The 16,774-nt window shown below is 39.8% G+C and overlaps 1 protein-coding gene across 7 annotated transcripts in view; it reads right to left on the bottom strand.

Moving 5' to 3' along the window:
• LOC106601192 (nuclear factor I/Xb) overlaps positions 1–16,553 on the bottom strand; it is a 138,824-nt gene extending 122,271 nt beyond the window's left edge. For 2 of the 7 annotated variants that reach the window (XM_045720382.2, XM_045720384.2), the window contains exons 1-2: positions 15,649–16,553; positions 7,564–7,647 (exon numbers count right to left, since the gene is read on the bottom strand). In XM_045720382.2, coding sequence (XP_045576338.2) covers positions 7,564–7,647; positions 15,649–15,651 — 87 coding nt within the window. In that variant the 5' untranslated portion in view covers positions 15,652–16,553. Of the gene's footprint in view, positions 1–151; positions 188–4,050; positions 4,220–7,563; positions 7,648–15,648 lie in introns of those variants that run through there. The other 5 variants (XM_045720381.2, XM_045720393.2, XM_045720383.2 and 2 more) reach the window with 5 other exon arrangements.
• Positions 16,554–16,774: the final 221 nt, after the last annotated feature.

The following is a 16,774-nucleotide window of genomic DNA, read 5'->3' as shown; positions in this document are numbered from 1 at the left end:
CCTTTCAATAAGATGAACGTTTTTTAATTTTGAGCATTTAAAAAAAAAGTAATATGGGCTACAACAACCTATGGTAACAATGCCTAATAAAATGTATATAACACACATTAAAATATATATGCCTTAAAATAAATAATAGGGCAACACTTACCACTAATGGGTTGTTTAGAAGGTGAGTAGTGCAATACTTTAGTGTCGCGAGGGTGTTAAGAGGTGTGAAAAGCATTCCCGCGCAGGGGTCACCGTCCCGCGAGCAGGAGAGCAAAGAGAAGAGGATGTTAAAATGTCGTACGAGTAAGAATAGTATAGGGTGATCACATTTTATTTATTGTATAAACTTTTGAGCATAAACAAAATCATTAGCATAAAGTGGCTTAGGCAAATGCGAAAAGAAAATGGTTATGACCTGGTGCGCTTTATGGGAACAAGCCAAGCATGCCAAGCTTCCGTGTTATAGCCTAACAATAGTCTATGCCTAATAATGACTATAACAACAACAACAATAACAATGTCATTTGTATTTGTCAATATCACGGATACTCCACTGTGTAGAGAAGAAAAGTGTTGAATTCTGCTTTACTGATCTCAAACTATTTTGGGTTCCATGTAGAATCCTCTGTGAAAAGGGTTCTAAATGCAACTCAAAGGTACCTGGAACCAGAAGGGTTCTTCAAAAGTTTCTCGACAGCCGAATAACCCTTTCAGGTTCTAGATAGCACCTTTTTTTCTATTCCGATAATGGTGTCTAATAACTCAGTCAATAGCCTATATCAGCCAGCCACACAACACGGTGAATTTGGTATAGTCTATTTCCATACCTACTGTAGATACCTTTGGTATGGGCTTACATTGTAATGTTTATAACATCATAAAACAAGTATGCTTACTAAAAACGGACCTCTGAATGCTTTACATAATTTGCCTCCATTACACCCCATCCATCTCGCCACTCTCCAGAAAGGCTTTTACCACTGTTAATAATTTATTCGATTGTTTATATTGTGTTGCCATATCCGAGGTCCAAACTCGTTTTTTAAATTATTAACCTTAATTAAATAAACAAAAATGTGAGTCTACATCTGCAGACAAGAGACACATCAGAAGTGAAGGGAATGCAGGAGGCTTGGGCTGGGCAGAGAGGCGCAAGCTCCACGCACGCTGGACGAGTGCAATGCACAAAGCTGTTCTCTTGTTGAATATCTCCCTAAAATGCATGAACATACCAAACTCTATATAGTCAATGTATAGCTTTAAATAATATATTTATATAGTTTATCCAGTCCAAATGATTTAGCCTATAGGCTTTTTTCTGCATATGTGCAGCACGTGCAGAATGTGCAGTCAGTTCTGTTGTCAAAATAATCTCTGGCTTTATCAAGATTCATTTTCTTTTCATACTGCCGTATAAATGCTTTAGTAAAATACAACATTGATCAATTCCAGAAACCCTGTAAATAAATATGCATTAACAAATTAGGCCTACCGCAAAATCTCAATGATAAACTGTCGGAGAGAAAAGTTCGAGTCTATATAGAGATTCCTCTCTGTGCATCTGATAAAGTCCCATTCCACCATTTCTAAATATGTGGGCCTATTTTCTTTCTCAGTTGCATTTCATTTAGACTCGTGTGGCCTAAAAAGTACAAGACACTCTCTTCCAATAGATATCCACTTCTAAAAAAGTATTCAAATCAGCTTTGTCTTGCTTCTGTCAATCAGGGAGTAGAACAGAGAACAACATATGATCATTCTACAGTTTTAAATGGAAACAGACTACTGGCCGTGCCCGCAACTGAGAAAAACACCATCTCTGCTTCTGTAACAGGAGTCAGAGGCATGGAAGTAAAATTGTTTTAATAAAACACTGTAAAATCAGGAATGAACTACGCATCACATAGGCCTTGGCAGTCTACTGTCCAGTGAAACCAAGGGATAAACAAGTTTGCTTTATAGGAATAGATTTCCAACAGATTTGCCACCGGTTAGGAGAGTCATAGAATTGCAGATCATTTCAACAATCATTCTATTTTGGACGCAGAAAAAGACATGGCTTTTTAAAGAATCCATAAACTAACAAAAAATCTACATAAAAATCATAGAAAGAAGAAAAGCAAACCACTAAAATGTTTTTGCAGAAGCAGGAATATATTGATGCAGAGAGTTAAATGATGGGTGCCTCACGATTCAGTTTAGTCCAAGGAACTTTGTTGGTTTATATTATGAGGGTTTATATTGCTAAAATATGTTAAATATTTCGGTCAGTGGGCTCAAAACCCCCTGTTGTATGTCACATTTATCTGTGAACATATACTGTTGACAGTACAACTTCAAGCAGAGCTTTCTCTGGTGCTTCCCTCCAAGTTACTTTGCCAAGCTAAGGAAAATTCCAGTTCCAAGAGTAATGATATTGCAGCTAAGTCATAAATGAGTAGTTACTGAACCTCATATATTTAGGGTTCTTGGTGAGTCAAAAAAAGTTAAGCAATGATGTGTGACATTTGGCCATTTTAGAATCGAGCCTGACCTTAAATCACTGTTCATTTGACAGAGAAGTTATAGGACTATTACTAATACACATGATGTTTTCAAAGTAAACACATCCATAAACTAAATAACTAACTGTTTAAGTTATCTTATGACTGTGCAATGCACTTTTTTGATACAATCCATTGACCACATCTCTGCAAAAGTTACAACAGGCACTATAATACTTGTTAATACTCTCTATCCTCAAGGACAAATAGACTATCATTTCATAAAATAGAAAAAGAGAAGCTTTATATACATTTCCCCCCCCAAAAAAACTTGTCTTGAATTCTTGATTTAAAAAAAGATCATGTAGATTCTGAAACTGTTACCTGATCAACTCTCCAGTTTTAACCAATAAAATATATCAAAACAGATTTTACCATTAATGAGCATATCAAACAATAATTGATTTATTACATTATACAGCAAGAGATTCTATATTGCTTAACAAAAGTACATTTTATTTAGGTAGGACCTTATCAATTACCAATTAGTGCCAATAAGCTGTTCAACTCATAAGCTATTCTTATCTGCCCAACTGTCCTCAGAAATGTGGAATATTGCATGTGGAAGTATCAGAGTAATTCCCTATTGAATATGAGTGAACTTTACAATGTATGGTGTATGTATACCAAATATACCAGGTGTTAGGGTCTGGACATGCACTGTATAGTTGAAAGTAGGTTATACATTTTGGGAAACGCAGCACAGAGTAAAACATTAGAGGTAGGTTTCTTATTCAAAGTTATTGAATATTTCTTGGCTGTAAATTGTGGGATGGTTGTTTTACTATGAACAGAAATGGTCAAGAGTTTATAATAGCAGATTAAATACAGTATTTGTGCTAGGTACAGTGGACCAGAGTCACTAAAATAAGTTAACATCAACTGGGCATGACCAGAACCTTGAAAATAATCCTTATGGCGCATATATGCAGTGAGATACTCGTGCGTAAAATAGTCTATACATTATATTCCCGACCATTTACTTTCACTAAATACGTACGTTAAATTAATCAGAATCGAGCACGGTTGACAAGTGTAGGCTACTGTAGAACTGGCGGGAGGACACACCGACCCAGATTCAACCGTTAGCGGATAAAGCTTTTTGACGGCCACGCTTCCACATATAGCCTCTCTCACTGCCAAGCGTTTGCGAGATCAACATTTTGGAAAATGTCAATGTAAGACCATCACATGCAACACTAAACTTCAGTCCAGTTGTCTACACTCACTCCTTTCTCCTCCACTTCTCCCCTCCTTTTATATTAAATAGATTCGGGAGGAGCGCCATTTTCTCTCCAAAACCATGTGCAATGAAACGCATAAGAAAGCCCTGCGAAGAAATGCCATCTAAGAAGAAAAAGTGTCAGCGATACAAGGTAAATACTATCAGAAAGGAACAGAGAGTAACAAATAAGCTCAAATTCAACTATTACATAGTTGCAAATGGTGGGAGCACTAATCTAACCCGCAACACCGACTGTATACTAAGCAATAACAATGAAATAATGGTATTTACCTGTGTCAAGCAGTACGGGGAGTACATGGTTATTTTTAGAAATGAAAATTGGAGAGCTTATTTAAATTGGATGGAAGTTCGCTGTAGTGCTGCATTGCAATCGCTCGCCGTCCTGTTTCGCTCACTCCATGCTGTACTGTAACCCCGCCTAGAAGGCTGAAAGTGAAAACTTACACAAACTTTTGGGGAAAAAAAGTTTTGTCTCCCACCCTCTTCCATGGATTCTCCTGTCGTGCGCACAGATATTTTTTTGGGGGGATTGATCAGGGGCGACGGTGTTTGCTATTCAACATAATATCATTAACATGAATCTCTCAATTTCGTAAATCATGCGGTGGCAAACTCCTGCTTAATCCGGTCGTTTCAGCTCATACTCAGTAACCATACATAATGCCAATACACCGCTCTCTTTCTTTAGGGTAACAAGTATGTTATTACGAGGGTTAAATGAATAGGAACGCTGAATGCGTACTATCCAGCGTTTTATCAATACGACGTGTAGAGTAGCTTATATCCTAAAAGAGAAGGTCAAATGCTTTACAGAAGGTCCGCCAGTCTGAGCATTGTATTTTGCAATGAGCTAAACATTTTCTATAGCTACGATGTGATTTTGTTTTGATGTGTTTTCTATGAAATATTATTCTAGGCTTATTAGGCCTACCAGCTAGTAAAGTCCATACAAGCATAAGAATGTGATCGCTGTAAGGTCAAAGGTGATGCTTCATATGGGACCTATGTCCGAAAATAAAGACATATAATGTTGATAAATAATGACTTGATATTAAGAGATTGACTTAAAATATTGGAAATGTCATTTGTTTTCCATCTGAGAAACGAGAAGGTAGCCGAAATATTTAATGAGATTGGAATAGAACGACACTGGGATCTTGGTTTGGATTCATTTTATCTAGATCCATGTAAATTTTACTCTAGCTATGTAAATTAATGGGTTTACCTACAATAGTATTACATTGTTATTACACTACAGTTACACTGCCTCTGCATAAATTAGTTTGTGAAACAAATGTAAAAAAATATTTGTCAGTGTCCTGCACGTTTTGTGTTACTTCTATTGGTTTCTGCCCCCTGATACAAAGGCACTTTCAGCATCTTGCCTGAATTTCAGTGTACACCTCCAGCCCAGGCCGATGCACAAGCACACCTGCAGCCCAGGCCGATGCACAAGTAAGACATTTAATTGCAGAGTGTATAGAACACTATCAGACATCAGATCCAGCCTGAAAGCTGTAACAGCGACTGCAGTTGAAACAGCAGAGCCACACTGTTGGTCTGGCTTGGGACATTTACTACAATGAAGTTGACTTGAAAATGAAAAACAGCCCAACCTGAGGACTGCTGGATAAGAACATACTGTATGCTACCAAAACAAGATAGTGTCCCAAGGAAGGAGGAGTGTATTAGAAAACACAGAATATTGGTCATACTGAGAACAATTTACAGAGGCATATACCCTCTCACAGACAAAATCTCTCTCTCTCTCAATTCAATTCATTTCAAAGGGCTTTATTGGCATGCGAAACATATGTTTACATTACGCGCACACACACACACACACACACACACACACACACACACCCCTTTTTACAAAGTAATAAAACAAGTTTTGGACCAGGTCCTAAGTGTAGTATAGGGTTTGGTGGAGGTAAAGTCATTGTGGAGCTGAAATGTTGATCTGACAACTGGAGTCCCTCAGATTTATGAGGCCTACTGCTTGTGCATTTACACCGCAAGCCTCTGCAGGAGAAACAAAGAGATCTGGGCTCTGTGTGGCCAATTATACTGCACACAACCAGGGGAGCCAGAGACTGAGGGAGGGAGAGATATAGAGAGAGACAGAGAGGGAGGGATGGAGGGAAGGAGGGAGGGGAAAGTGTGTGGTCAGGGGGTTGTGCAGACCACATAACTGTAACCTCCCCTTCTCACCACACAAGGTCATGCTCACAGCATTCCATACCAGTTAATTCCATCCGTGAATATGAAATGACTGAAATGACAAACGTTACCTTGATATTTTGAAATGTATATATCAAAATAAATTCTGATAAGCACTAACTTTCAGATTGACAAACATACACATAATTTGGGCAGTTGTGTAACAGCAGGTGGAATGAATCCTGTTCCTAAGTTGTAGTCTCTGTCTAACTCAGTGTATTCATGGAAGTTCTCTCTTTCTCTCTCTCTTTCTCTCTCTCTTTCTCTCTCTCTTTCTCGCTTTCTGTCTCTCTGTCTCTGAAGTCATCAAAAGCACACAGGACCACAAAAGTGAAAGGTTACAGAGAGTGGGTTCGAAGGGGATCAAAACTGTTTTCCTCCTTTATAGAGTTGAGTTGACTGCAACACACGCAAACACTCATCCAGCATCGCTCCTTAAATGAGCCCCACATTTAGTGGTCTATGGGAGTAAATCGCTCATTAAGTAACACATGGTAGAGCCATATGCTATGGTTGTTGAGTCTCTCCTTTCACACGCTGCAATATACATATTTGCTGTGCTACAACACTCATTGTGGTAAAGTCAATCATGGATTTGCTGTTATAATGAAGTACTGTAGCAGCAGTATCTGCAAGGGTTGTTTTGTATACCACGAACACACAGAATCTATGGAACAACTCAAATATAAGTTAAGCACAGAATTCACAGGGTTCAAAGTTTGTGCTCTAAGATTAGGATTCCCAACCAACTACTCCCTCATATATGAAGACCAAATGGACAGACAGAGGATTCTGAGGTAGCTGGAGTGGTGATGTGTGATGGTAGCCATGCGATGTGTGTGGCCTAACCTCCCTATGAGGAGGTGAGTACAGATACCCTTCTCTGGATGGCCTTGAACTCACTGGCCCTGATATCTAATATGGTCATATTAATGCTTCTCCCCTCTCCAACTTCTACACCAACCATGATACTCAATTACCTCCCATTATGGCTCATTTCTGTACCCTGGGACACACAATACACTGTAGCAACCCAGATTCTCTATAACTTGGCAAAAGGCTTTAGCTGGAAACAAAGAGTAGAAAAATGTCTCCCACCTCATTAACAATCACATTTTCAGTCATCCACAGACTCCCACTTCCCCCATCCCACAATTCTCTTTTTATTACCATTTCATTTCAGGCCGATCGCTGTAAATCCAATGCGCTCGCTGGGTGGAATTTTTAACGCTGCATGTTTTTTTCAACTGTTTCTAGTTTTCTAGTTTTTTTGTTGTTGTCATTTTTTCATTTTATACAACTCTGCATGCTGCACATTATCGTTATCATTTTCTTTCCCACGAGGGAAGGGTGCTTCGGCGGAGTTGCAAGGCCCTTTTCTCAAAGTGTGTGTGGACATAATGATTGTAATGGTTTGCAGCTGAGGAAAGGGAGCTGTGAGTGACATTATGATTGTGGTACAATTACCAAGAGCATGAAAGCAGACCATCAGTCAGAATAATGACTAATGACTCAAATAACACATTAAATAATCATAATAATAACAATAATAATGCATACCCTGTAGGAATCTGATACTACAAAGCATTCAGGCATCCCAGGACCTCTGGAGGGGACTTCATTCACCAGAAAGGTTTCGGTGGCCTGAAACGTAACACAGCAGTCATTCATAGTATCAATGCATTTACCATCCTCTAAACAACTCCTTAACAAATACAGCACACAACACAACATCATTTTAATTAGAATAATAATAACATTATTATAATATTATTGCCTTTAATGTATTTACGATTTCTTATTTCTTCTTCTTATTATTGTTCTTATAATTGTAATTTTTACTATTGTTATTAATACTGGTTAAAAATGATGTGCCAATTACAGTTCAGTCAAGCAATATCAGCATCCTGTACCGAATCTCTAATTGAAAATCCCTACCCCTCTTATACTCACACACAAAGCATGATTCATAATGTGCACTAGCCAACTCATAAACGATGCAGGCCTGAACTCCGATGCTAGCAACAGAATGGAGACCAGACCGTTTCAGCTGCTTTTGGATCACACCACACAATACACAATGACACAATGGCATTTCCTGTCCCTGGTTGTCACCTGGTGACTTCTCCCACAGCGGTGACTGATTCAGCACAAAACATTCACACGGGGCATACATTCACTGATCGATGCAGCAAAGGTATTTTTCTAAGTGTTGTTTCCATTCAGCACAGTTCATTTGTATGCTGTGGAACACACCAGCTGGGCCTTGAGCGCTGAATGAGTATCCATTCCAATTCTGCCGTCAATTGAGGCAGGCCAGCCCAGACAACATAGCTGGGAGGAAACCTTGATATGGAGAACTGGGGGAAAAAATCCTATTTTCCAGAACCTTAAATCCTGATTTCTCAAGTTTCACAAAACAGGAACAAACACTGTTCGAAGCCGAATGCATGCTACTCTTAACTTGTACCTGGAAAACATACACTATATACACTAAAAACAGACATTAACACACACACACACACAGAGAAAACACAGGAACAATACTTGAAGGAATACTTACACACAGACACATGCACAAACACACAACACTATAATAAGTCCCAGACTTTGTCTAACCAAACTGCGGCTAGAAACACAGGCTATTCATATCCCACCCAATGAGAGGTTAGCACTCTTGTCTTTTCCCTTTCCCTTTTAACACTGAAGGGGCATCTGTGCCTGTGTGTGTGCCTGTGTGTGTGTGTTTGTGTACGCTGTATAAACTAATCATTTAATGCTAATCCATTGCTTACTTTTGTATGTTTACTCTTCAAGTTAGATTTCCGAATAAGAAATGTGAGTGCAAGTCATCCAAAAGAACCGAAAACTCAAATTAGACGATTCATGGCGTTCGGCTTCAACAACCATGTTCGTACCGGCCACCATTAATATATATGGAGGAGAACAGAGTGAAAACATAAAAGAGTTGTTCTATTACAACAAATGCTCTTTCTCAGCTCTTCAAAGGTTGTTTTAAGACCAAGGTTCATCTGTAGTATGTCCTTTACTCTCCTAATGGACATAGGCATATCGTCCTAACAAAGGCATTTACAGTAGTAGTCCTGCTTGCCACATATTGGCTATTTCTGTGATAATGATACCATTCTCTTCATCAGAGAAAGAGGCTTATTCTCAGGCCTGAAGGTGTTACAGTACTAAAAGCGGTTGGGTTGACCAGTGGTTTGCTGAAAGGAGGGAGGAAGGAAGGGATGGAAGGATGAAGGGATAGCAGAGTAAAACCTCTCTCTCTCTCTCTGCTGCATGGATTGCCTTCACACTTGAAAAGGGGCATCATTTGTTTGAGGCGGCACTGATTGTTTGATGTAGCTCCCTGTAGCACTGGCCCCTTTTTCCCTTTTCTCTCTGTTTTTATGGAGCATGTTGTCAATTATATATTCCACCCTTTTGCTATATATATGCAACATATGCCTGATCCATATGGCCAGCCTTGAGCGAAAATAGTAGACCTCACTTAATTAACACTTAAAAAGCGACAAAAAAATGATTTGATGTCTGTGATTGAGTGACCTAGATGGGCTGTTTTACAGAATTCAAATGTTCATCAAATGCAATTGATTGAGATTTGATTTCTTAACATTCCCATGTTTAGTGAACAGTGAATGCTCAATTTAACTGTGTGGGTTTGACCAGCAACTAAAACAAAGGCAGAAATGCTATATTTTCCATGCCGCAGACACACAATCTCTCTCATCAAAATGATATACAGTTAGGTCCATAATTTTTGGCACCCTGAGCTATATTGCAAGGTAACATTTTGAGGAAATTATTTTATTTTATACTAATTACTCAGAGAAAGACATTTAGTTTAACAAGTAATAAAAAATCTCAAAATGATAGGGGTCAAAATGATTGGCACTCCTGTTTTCAATACTCCAGCACCCTCCTCTTGCGAGGATAACGACACTGAGCCTTTTTCTAAAATGTTTTATGAGATGGAGAACACGTTGGGAGGGATCTTAGACCATTCCTCCATACAGGATCTTTCCAGATCCTTGTTATCCTTCGTCTGCTCTTATGGACTGTCCTCTTCAATTCAAAACCACAGGTTTCCAATGGGGTTCAAGTCCAGACACTGAGATGGCCATTGCAAAATATTGATTTTATGGTAAATTAACCATTTCTTTGAGGATTTTGATTAGTTCTTGGGGTCATTGTCTTAATGCAATATCCACTTGAGGCTACCGGGTTTTGGCTAAAATGTACTGGTACTGGTAAAGTTCATGGTGCTGTTGACCTTAACAAGGGCCCCAGGCCCAATGGTAGCAAAATAGCACCATAACATTAAAGATCCACCACCATATTTTACTGTAGGCATGAGGTTCATTTTTGCATATGCTTTTGTTTTTCAATGCCAAACCCACCACTGGTGTGTGGCCAAAGACCTCTATTGACATGTCATTTGATCATACCCACTGGGCACAGACGTCAGTTCAACTTCTAGTTTCAACAACAAAAAAATCCCTCATTTCATTGGATTTAGGTTAAAGGTTTTGGGGAAAAATATGAAATTCCCTTACGTTGATGACTTTTTGCAAATTCAATCAGTTTTCCATATTGATTCAACTCACCACATTTAATTATTTTGTTTAAATGACGTGGAAACAACATTGATTCAACCAGTTTTTGCCTAGTGGGTAGCACCAAACTGGAGTTTGTTAAACGGCATTGGCACTTGGATTAGAACCGGGTTCTATGGTCAGATGACATGACATTGCAATGGCCATCTCAGTGTCTGGACTTGAACCCCATTGGAAATCTGTGGTTTGAATTGAAGAGGGCAGTCCATAAGAGCAGACGAAAGATATCAAGGATCTGGAAAGATTCTGTATGAAGGAATGGTCTAAGATCCCTCCCAACGTGTTCTCCATCTCATAAAACATTTTAGAAAAAGGCTCAGTGTGGTTATCCTCCCAGGGGAAGGGTTCTAGAGTATTGAAAACAGGGGAGGGTTCTAGAGTATTGAAAACAGGGGAAGGGTTCTAGAGTATTGAAAACAGGGGAAGGGTTCTAGAGTATTGAAAACAGGGGAAGGGTTCTAGAGTATTGAAAACAGGGGAGGGTTCTAGAGTATTGAAAACAGGGGAGGGGGGTTCTAGAGTATTGAAAACAGGGGAAGGGTGCTAGAGTATTGAAAACAGGGGAAGGGTCCTAGAGTATTGAAAACAGGGGAAGGGTCCTAGAGTATTGAACACAGGGGAAGGGTGCTAGAGTATTGAAAACGGGAAGGGTTCTAGATTATTGAAAACAGGGGAAGGGTGGTAGACTATTGAAAACAGGGGAAGGGTTCTAGAGTATTGAAAACAGGTGAAGGGTGCAAGAGTGTTGAAAACTGGGGAAGGGTTCTAGAGTATTGAAAACAGGGGAAGGGTGGTAGAGTATTGAAAACAGGGGAAGGGTTCTAGAGTGTTGAAAACAGGGGAAGGGTTCTAGAGTATTGAAAAGGGGAAGGGTTCTAGAGTGTTGAAAACAGGGGAAGGGTTCTAGAGTATTGAAAACAGGGGATCCAATCATTTTGATCCCTATCTTTTTCAGATTTTTTTTAATTACTTGTTTAAAAAAATATATTTCTCTGAGCAATTGTATTAGTATATAATAACATATTTTGCCATTTTTTTGAGAATACAATACTGCTCAGTATTTGTATTATTTATTTTATACAGTAATTTTTGCTCACCTTGATCAAGGGTGCCAATAATTATGGACCTGACTGTATGTATGGGGGTTGCCCCACTTGGCATCTTTTCATGGCACAGGATAAATTAAAACATATACACTTTCTCTCTCTCACTCACTCACTCTCTGTCTGTCTCTCTCTCTCTTTCACACACAGACACACAGACACACACAATAGAAAAGCACCTGACTTCCTGTAATAATTTCCAAAACAGTCTTTCTGGCCTCACAACAATCCATAAGAACAGTCATCTCCATTATTGATCAGACAGTGATCATCATCGTTATCACTCCTCATTGGACATTGTCATCAATAGTGCCAGTTAGTTTCTACAGCATCACTGATATCCTCCCAGTCCCACTCAGTGGCTGCATGGGGCTTCATTGTATACTCGCTAACAAGCTAACAAACCTGTGCAGATCAAATAGAGGACAGGGAGGGGGAACTTGTTTGTTAAAACATGTGGGGGAGAAATATGAAAGGAGAAATGTGCATTGTGTGAGTCCACGCCAGAGCCACCTCAGGGAAAAATGCTGGGAAAATGTGATATTTTACACCTGCATCTCAGGAGGTGAGGGGTAAGAGAGGGGAGGGGGGATAATAATTAGAAGGGTGTGATTGGAGATTGCTTATTGTTGTAGGGCTGTTTGGGGTTTGCCTTTGGTTCTTTCTCTTGTATTCCATTTTAAGTCTGAGGTGTGGATAATGTATTTGATGCAAGTATATTATGTTTGCTCAACCTGGTTCTAAATACAGAAGAAATGTTGAAAAATTATATATGCAAATACAACTCCACTGATAAATATCCTGTGAGCTCAGTTGAATGAATAATGGTGTTGGCTCTAATTCTTCATTTAGAGACCCTCAACTGGAGAGCAGGCAAAAAGACACCTATTGTTGGGAAATTCTTTCAAATTAAACTTGGAGGGCAGAAGACACTGTAAAACGGTTCCAAACTAAATGGAATAAAATGACTCATTAAGCGTTGGTGGGCAGTCTGCATTGGTCATAGCACTATGGTTGAGTCTGGACTGTATCAAACATTTGAGGCATTATTTTAAATAACATTTAGATGACCTGCTCACAGTCATCTCAATTTGGTCTGACGCTAAAAATACATTATAATGCACATTTAATGTGTGCCCAAGAGAGCGGGACAACAGGTTAGTGAGGGGTGGCAGGTAGCCTAGCAGGTTACCTGCCACCCCTCACTAACCTGGGCCAGTAACCGAAAGCTCGCTGGTTTGAATCAATCCCTAAGATGACTAGGTGAAAAATAGGTGAATAATCTGTTGATGTGCCCTTGAGCAAGGCACTTAACCCTAAATGCTCCTGTAAATTGCTCTGGATAAGAATATCTACTAAATGACTAAAATGTAAAAAATGGGTGTGATGTGGACATCTTCTTCTCTCTGCAGTGGGCACTGCAAGATGCCTTTAAGGGCTGAGGCTTGCATTCTAAAACAGGGGGCCTCATTCTGAAGAATCAGGATGGCTCAAAACGCAACACAACTTCTGCAGCATATGGACAGCTACCAAAACTTGATCCATGTTCATAGTCTATGTACATAGTCCTCATAGGTTATGGCTCCACTAGCACATACACCCGCAATAACATCTGCTAAACACGTGTACAGTATGTGACCAATAAAATGGGGTTTGATTTGAGCCTACCCTAACGGCTATTCTAAGATGACCTTACATGACACCAAACCTATAAAGATGAAATGAGAAACTGACCTCGGATCAGAACTGAGAGACAACTCTCTGCACCCTTTATAGGATCACAACCAGGGGTTAATATGACACATATGCATGCCATCACCACCTCCCAAGTGTTTATTTAACAAAGACATACCCTAGCATTCCTCTGGATTGCAACGCCAATAAGGATATGGTAGCCTCTACACCACAGATCACAAAAGGGCGAAGGAGGACCCATATACAACGGGAGAGATGACATCACTGGCAGCGACGGACAAGAGCTGCAGAAACCATATGGCCTGGAAAGCGCCTGTTTGATCATCTTGTGGTGAGCTGCTCCCTCTGTACATACACATCAACATCTACAGAGTGGGATATAGAATTACCTAACAATTTACACAGCTCCTCGAGATTATGATACAGTACTCCTCCTCATACAAATCACACACATCCTGACCCTGGGCCAGACCACGGAGCACTCCAAAAAATACAACCTTTAGTGCCTGAAGTCAATAGAGGGAATGGCATTATAGAATACTTAGAAAAGAGAGCATACATTCATTTGTGAAGCATCTAAAGCATATGTTATTCTTTAATATATGCATATATTTATGTAGTCCTAAACTACAATATATTCGATAAGTGAAGGACTCAATGAACAGGGTGAGTTTGAAGGATTGCCTAAGCATCCTTAAATACTGATTATGTGTGTTTACATGTCTAGAATATGTTGGGCAGAAATTCTGTCCAGCTTTTCATTAAAAAGAGGTGACTTGCTAAGTAGCTGAAAAACAAATAAACATAACCCCATGTGAGACCGGTTACTTGGACTAGTGCCATTTCAGTTTGCAAGTAAACACATAATTATTCATACAAATAAATTTCCATATTCATGTGCAAATAGAATTGTAGGAATCTACCTGTCAGTGGTTCCTCAATAGGCAATGTACACAAAATGGCCAACTCAACTGATCCTATGCCAAGAGATCACGCTAAAGGTCAAGAATCGGACAGCTAAGTTATAACTCATTAAATAACACTTTTCATTACTAATTTAGAAGCTAATAGAAGTCCACTTCTAACCAATATCCCACAACTGGACTATTTTGGGAAAATACACAAAACAAATAAAGGAGCAGAATCGATGACCTTTGTGCTTGCATTTAATCAGGAGTCTGATAGTTTTACTTGACAGTCTTAGAGACATGATTCACTGTACTATTTTACTGTGTAAAGATTGTATCAAACTTTGTTTTGGAGGCCTACTTATAGCTCAGCAATAGTATCTGTTCTCAAGAAACTCATGTTAAATGTTTCAAGCCATAGAGGAAATGAACCTCTACTGAACTAAACTCTCCATTAAAATATCATAACATGCGATCACAAGCAGCATCACAAGGACCAGTGCTGTGGACTTGGTGGGCCTAGTGGTTATTAGAATGGCATTGTGCTCTCCTTACTGCCCTGAATTCAGTGAATAGCCTTTACATCTATGCGTAAATACGCAACCGTCGGTAAGACGTTATACCGGTAGATAATATTTAACAACAGAGCACGAGAGGAAAACAGTCTCGCCAATTATCTTCCACAACTAACATTGATTTCAGCAATAAAGTCCGACTCTTAGTGTAACGTCCCCTATAAACTGTAGCCAAAATGCACTTATAAACCAAAAAGTAAATGCGCCCGTTGACTATTCACATTAGGTGAATTCGGCTTTTATGTTACTGCTTATTCAATTTCTTGACGCGTTTGGATTGTGTAACGATGCCTTGACTTTGTGTATAATATAGATACATCAAAGTAGATGCTTGATTGGTGGAGAGCAGTGCTCTGCTTGTCAATAAGGGGGTGACAGCATGACCACGAGCTGCAACGACTGGCAGCTCAACTGCCCCGGGAATGTAGCTGAGTGGAGGATAAAGGAATATAAATTATCCGCGTTATCCTTGTTCAAATATAACCCACTTCCATATATGTTTTAACATAAAATCCTATACATTATCAATATGAGATTGGGCAGTGCAAAGTTAACTTTAATGTACGGTATTACTCTTTAAACCACTCACAAGATAACTTTGGGGATATCATTAATAGTTTTTGATGCACTAGCTTGATTTTTTTCGTGTTTAAACAAAACAGAAAGATGTTTACAAGCTTTCAGATGCATAAAAGAGCAAATGATTGATTTACACAGCACGTACCATTGTGGAGCAGGGAAATGTGCCAACAGTCTCAAATACCCATTTTCAACTCTTAAAAAAGTTCAGCTTCCAAAAAAAGTGTGGGAGAGAGAAAACTACTCGTTTCTTCTGATACCGGAAGCAAAATAACCCTAATACGGGATGGCCTGTGGCCGGGCGATTTTTTTTTTTCAATTGTAGTTTTACTGTTCTCCTCCAACAGGGAAAGTGAAGGGAGACGGCTTATCCAAGTTAACCACTTCCCAGCTTCATTCGGGTTGTTTATGTCCGCTATTCACGCGTGGGACTTCCATGACAAAACGGACGGCGGTTGTCGGAGCTATGAGGACATGTTCTGGTCGCCTGTCAGTGCGCCATCCCTTCCGTCCGCTATGTTCACCGAATACCCAGCGAGGCAAATCCGTGCAAGATGCTAGCGTCTCGTTAGCTCCCAAGTAACAGAGCAGAGGTCTCTCTTTGCAAGGGACCGACAGTAAGTCGACTCTGCTTACGCGCTCACAAATCAGCTGTTGCTTCTGTGTGCCTCAAAGGAACTCTGTGTTATCCTCATCCTCTGGTCCTCCTAATAAAAAACAACACAAAAATGGAATTCCCTTTGGTTCTTCTTCACCTGTTCTTCAATGCCCATATTTACTCGAGATAAAAAGGAGACCACAACTAGTACCAGATCTGGCACCATGGATGTTGCAAGTTTGGGAGAGAGGTGATACTTAATCATACCACTATGCCAGGCGACTTCACGAGAACGCGCATATGTATACGCTAATCCCAGTACATATGACGAGTGGATGAAATAGTTGTAGTTAACGGCTGTTAAAGTGTAATAAACCCAGAAAAAGTGATGTGGAGGTCCAGAGCGCGCGGAGGCGCAGCAGTGGATCGCGACCGGAGAAGCGGAGGGCTGGTGAATTATTAATAAACGGAGCGGTTCACAGTCTGTCGTGCTCAGTGAGTAACCAGGACGGCAGCTGGGGGGTTAGAGGAATTAAATACGGACTCAGAGTAAACCGTGGACGGCAGGGGATTACCACTCACCCGCTACAGTGTAGAGGCAGAGCGGGGACGCAGGGAGGGGGAGCAGAGAGGGAGGTGGTATGATCAAAATCAAAATCATTTAAACATTGGT

Source organism: Salmo salar, chromosome 06 (assembly GCF_965601325.2).
Source record: "Salmo salar chromosome 06, fSalSal1, whole genome shotgun sequence".
In the NCBI taxonomy this organism is placed as follows: Eukaryota; Metazoa; Chordata; class Actinopteri; order Salmoniformes; family Salmonidae; genus Salmo; species Salmo salar.
Note: the sequence above shows the minus strand (reverse complement) of the source record. Positions and strands in the feature narration are given on the sequence as shown.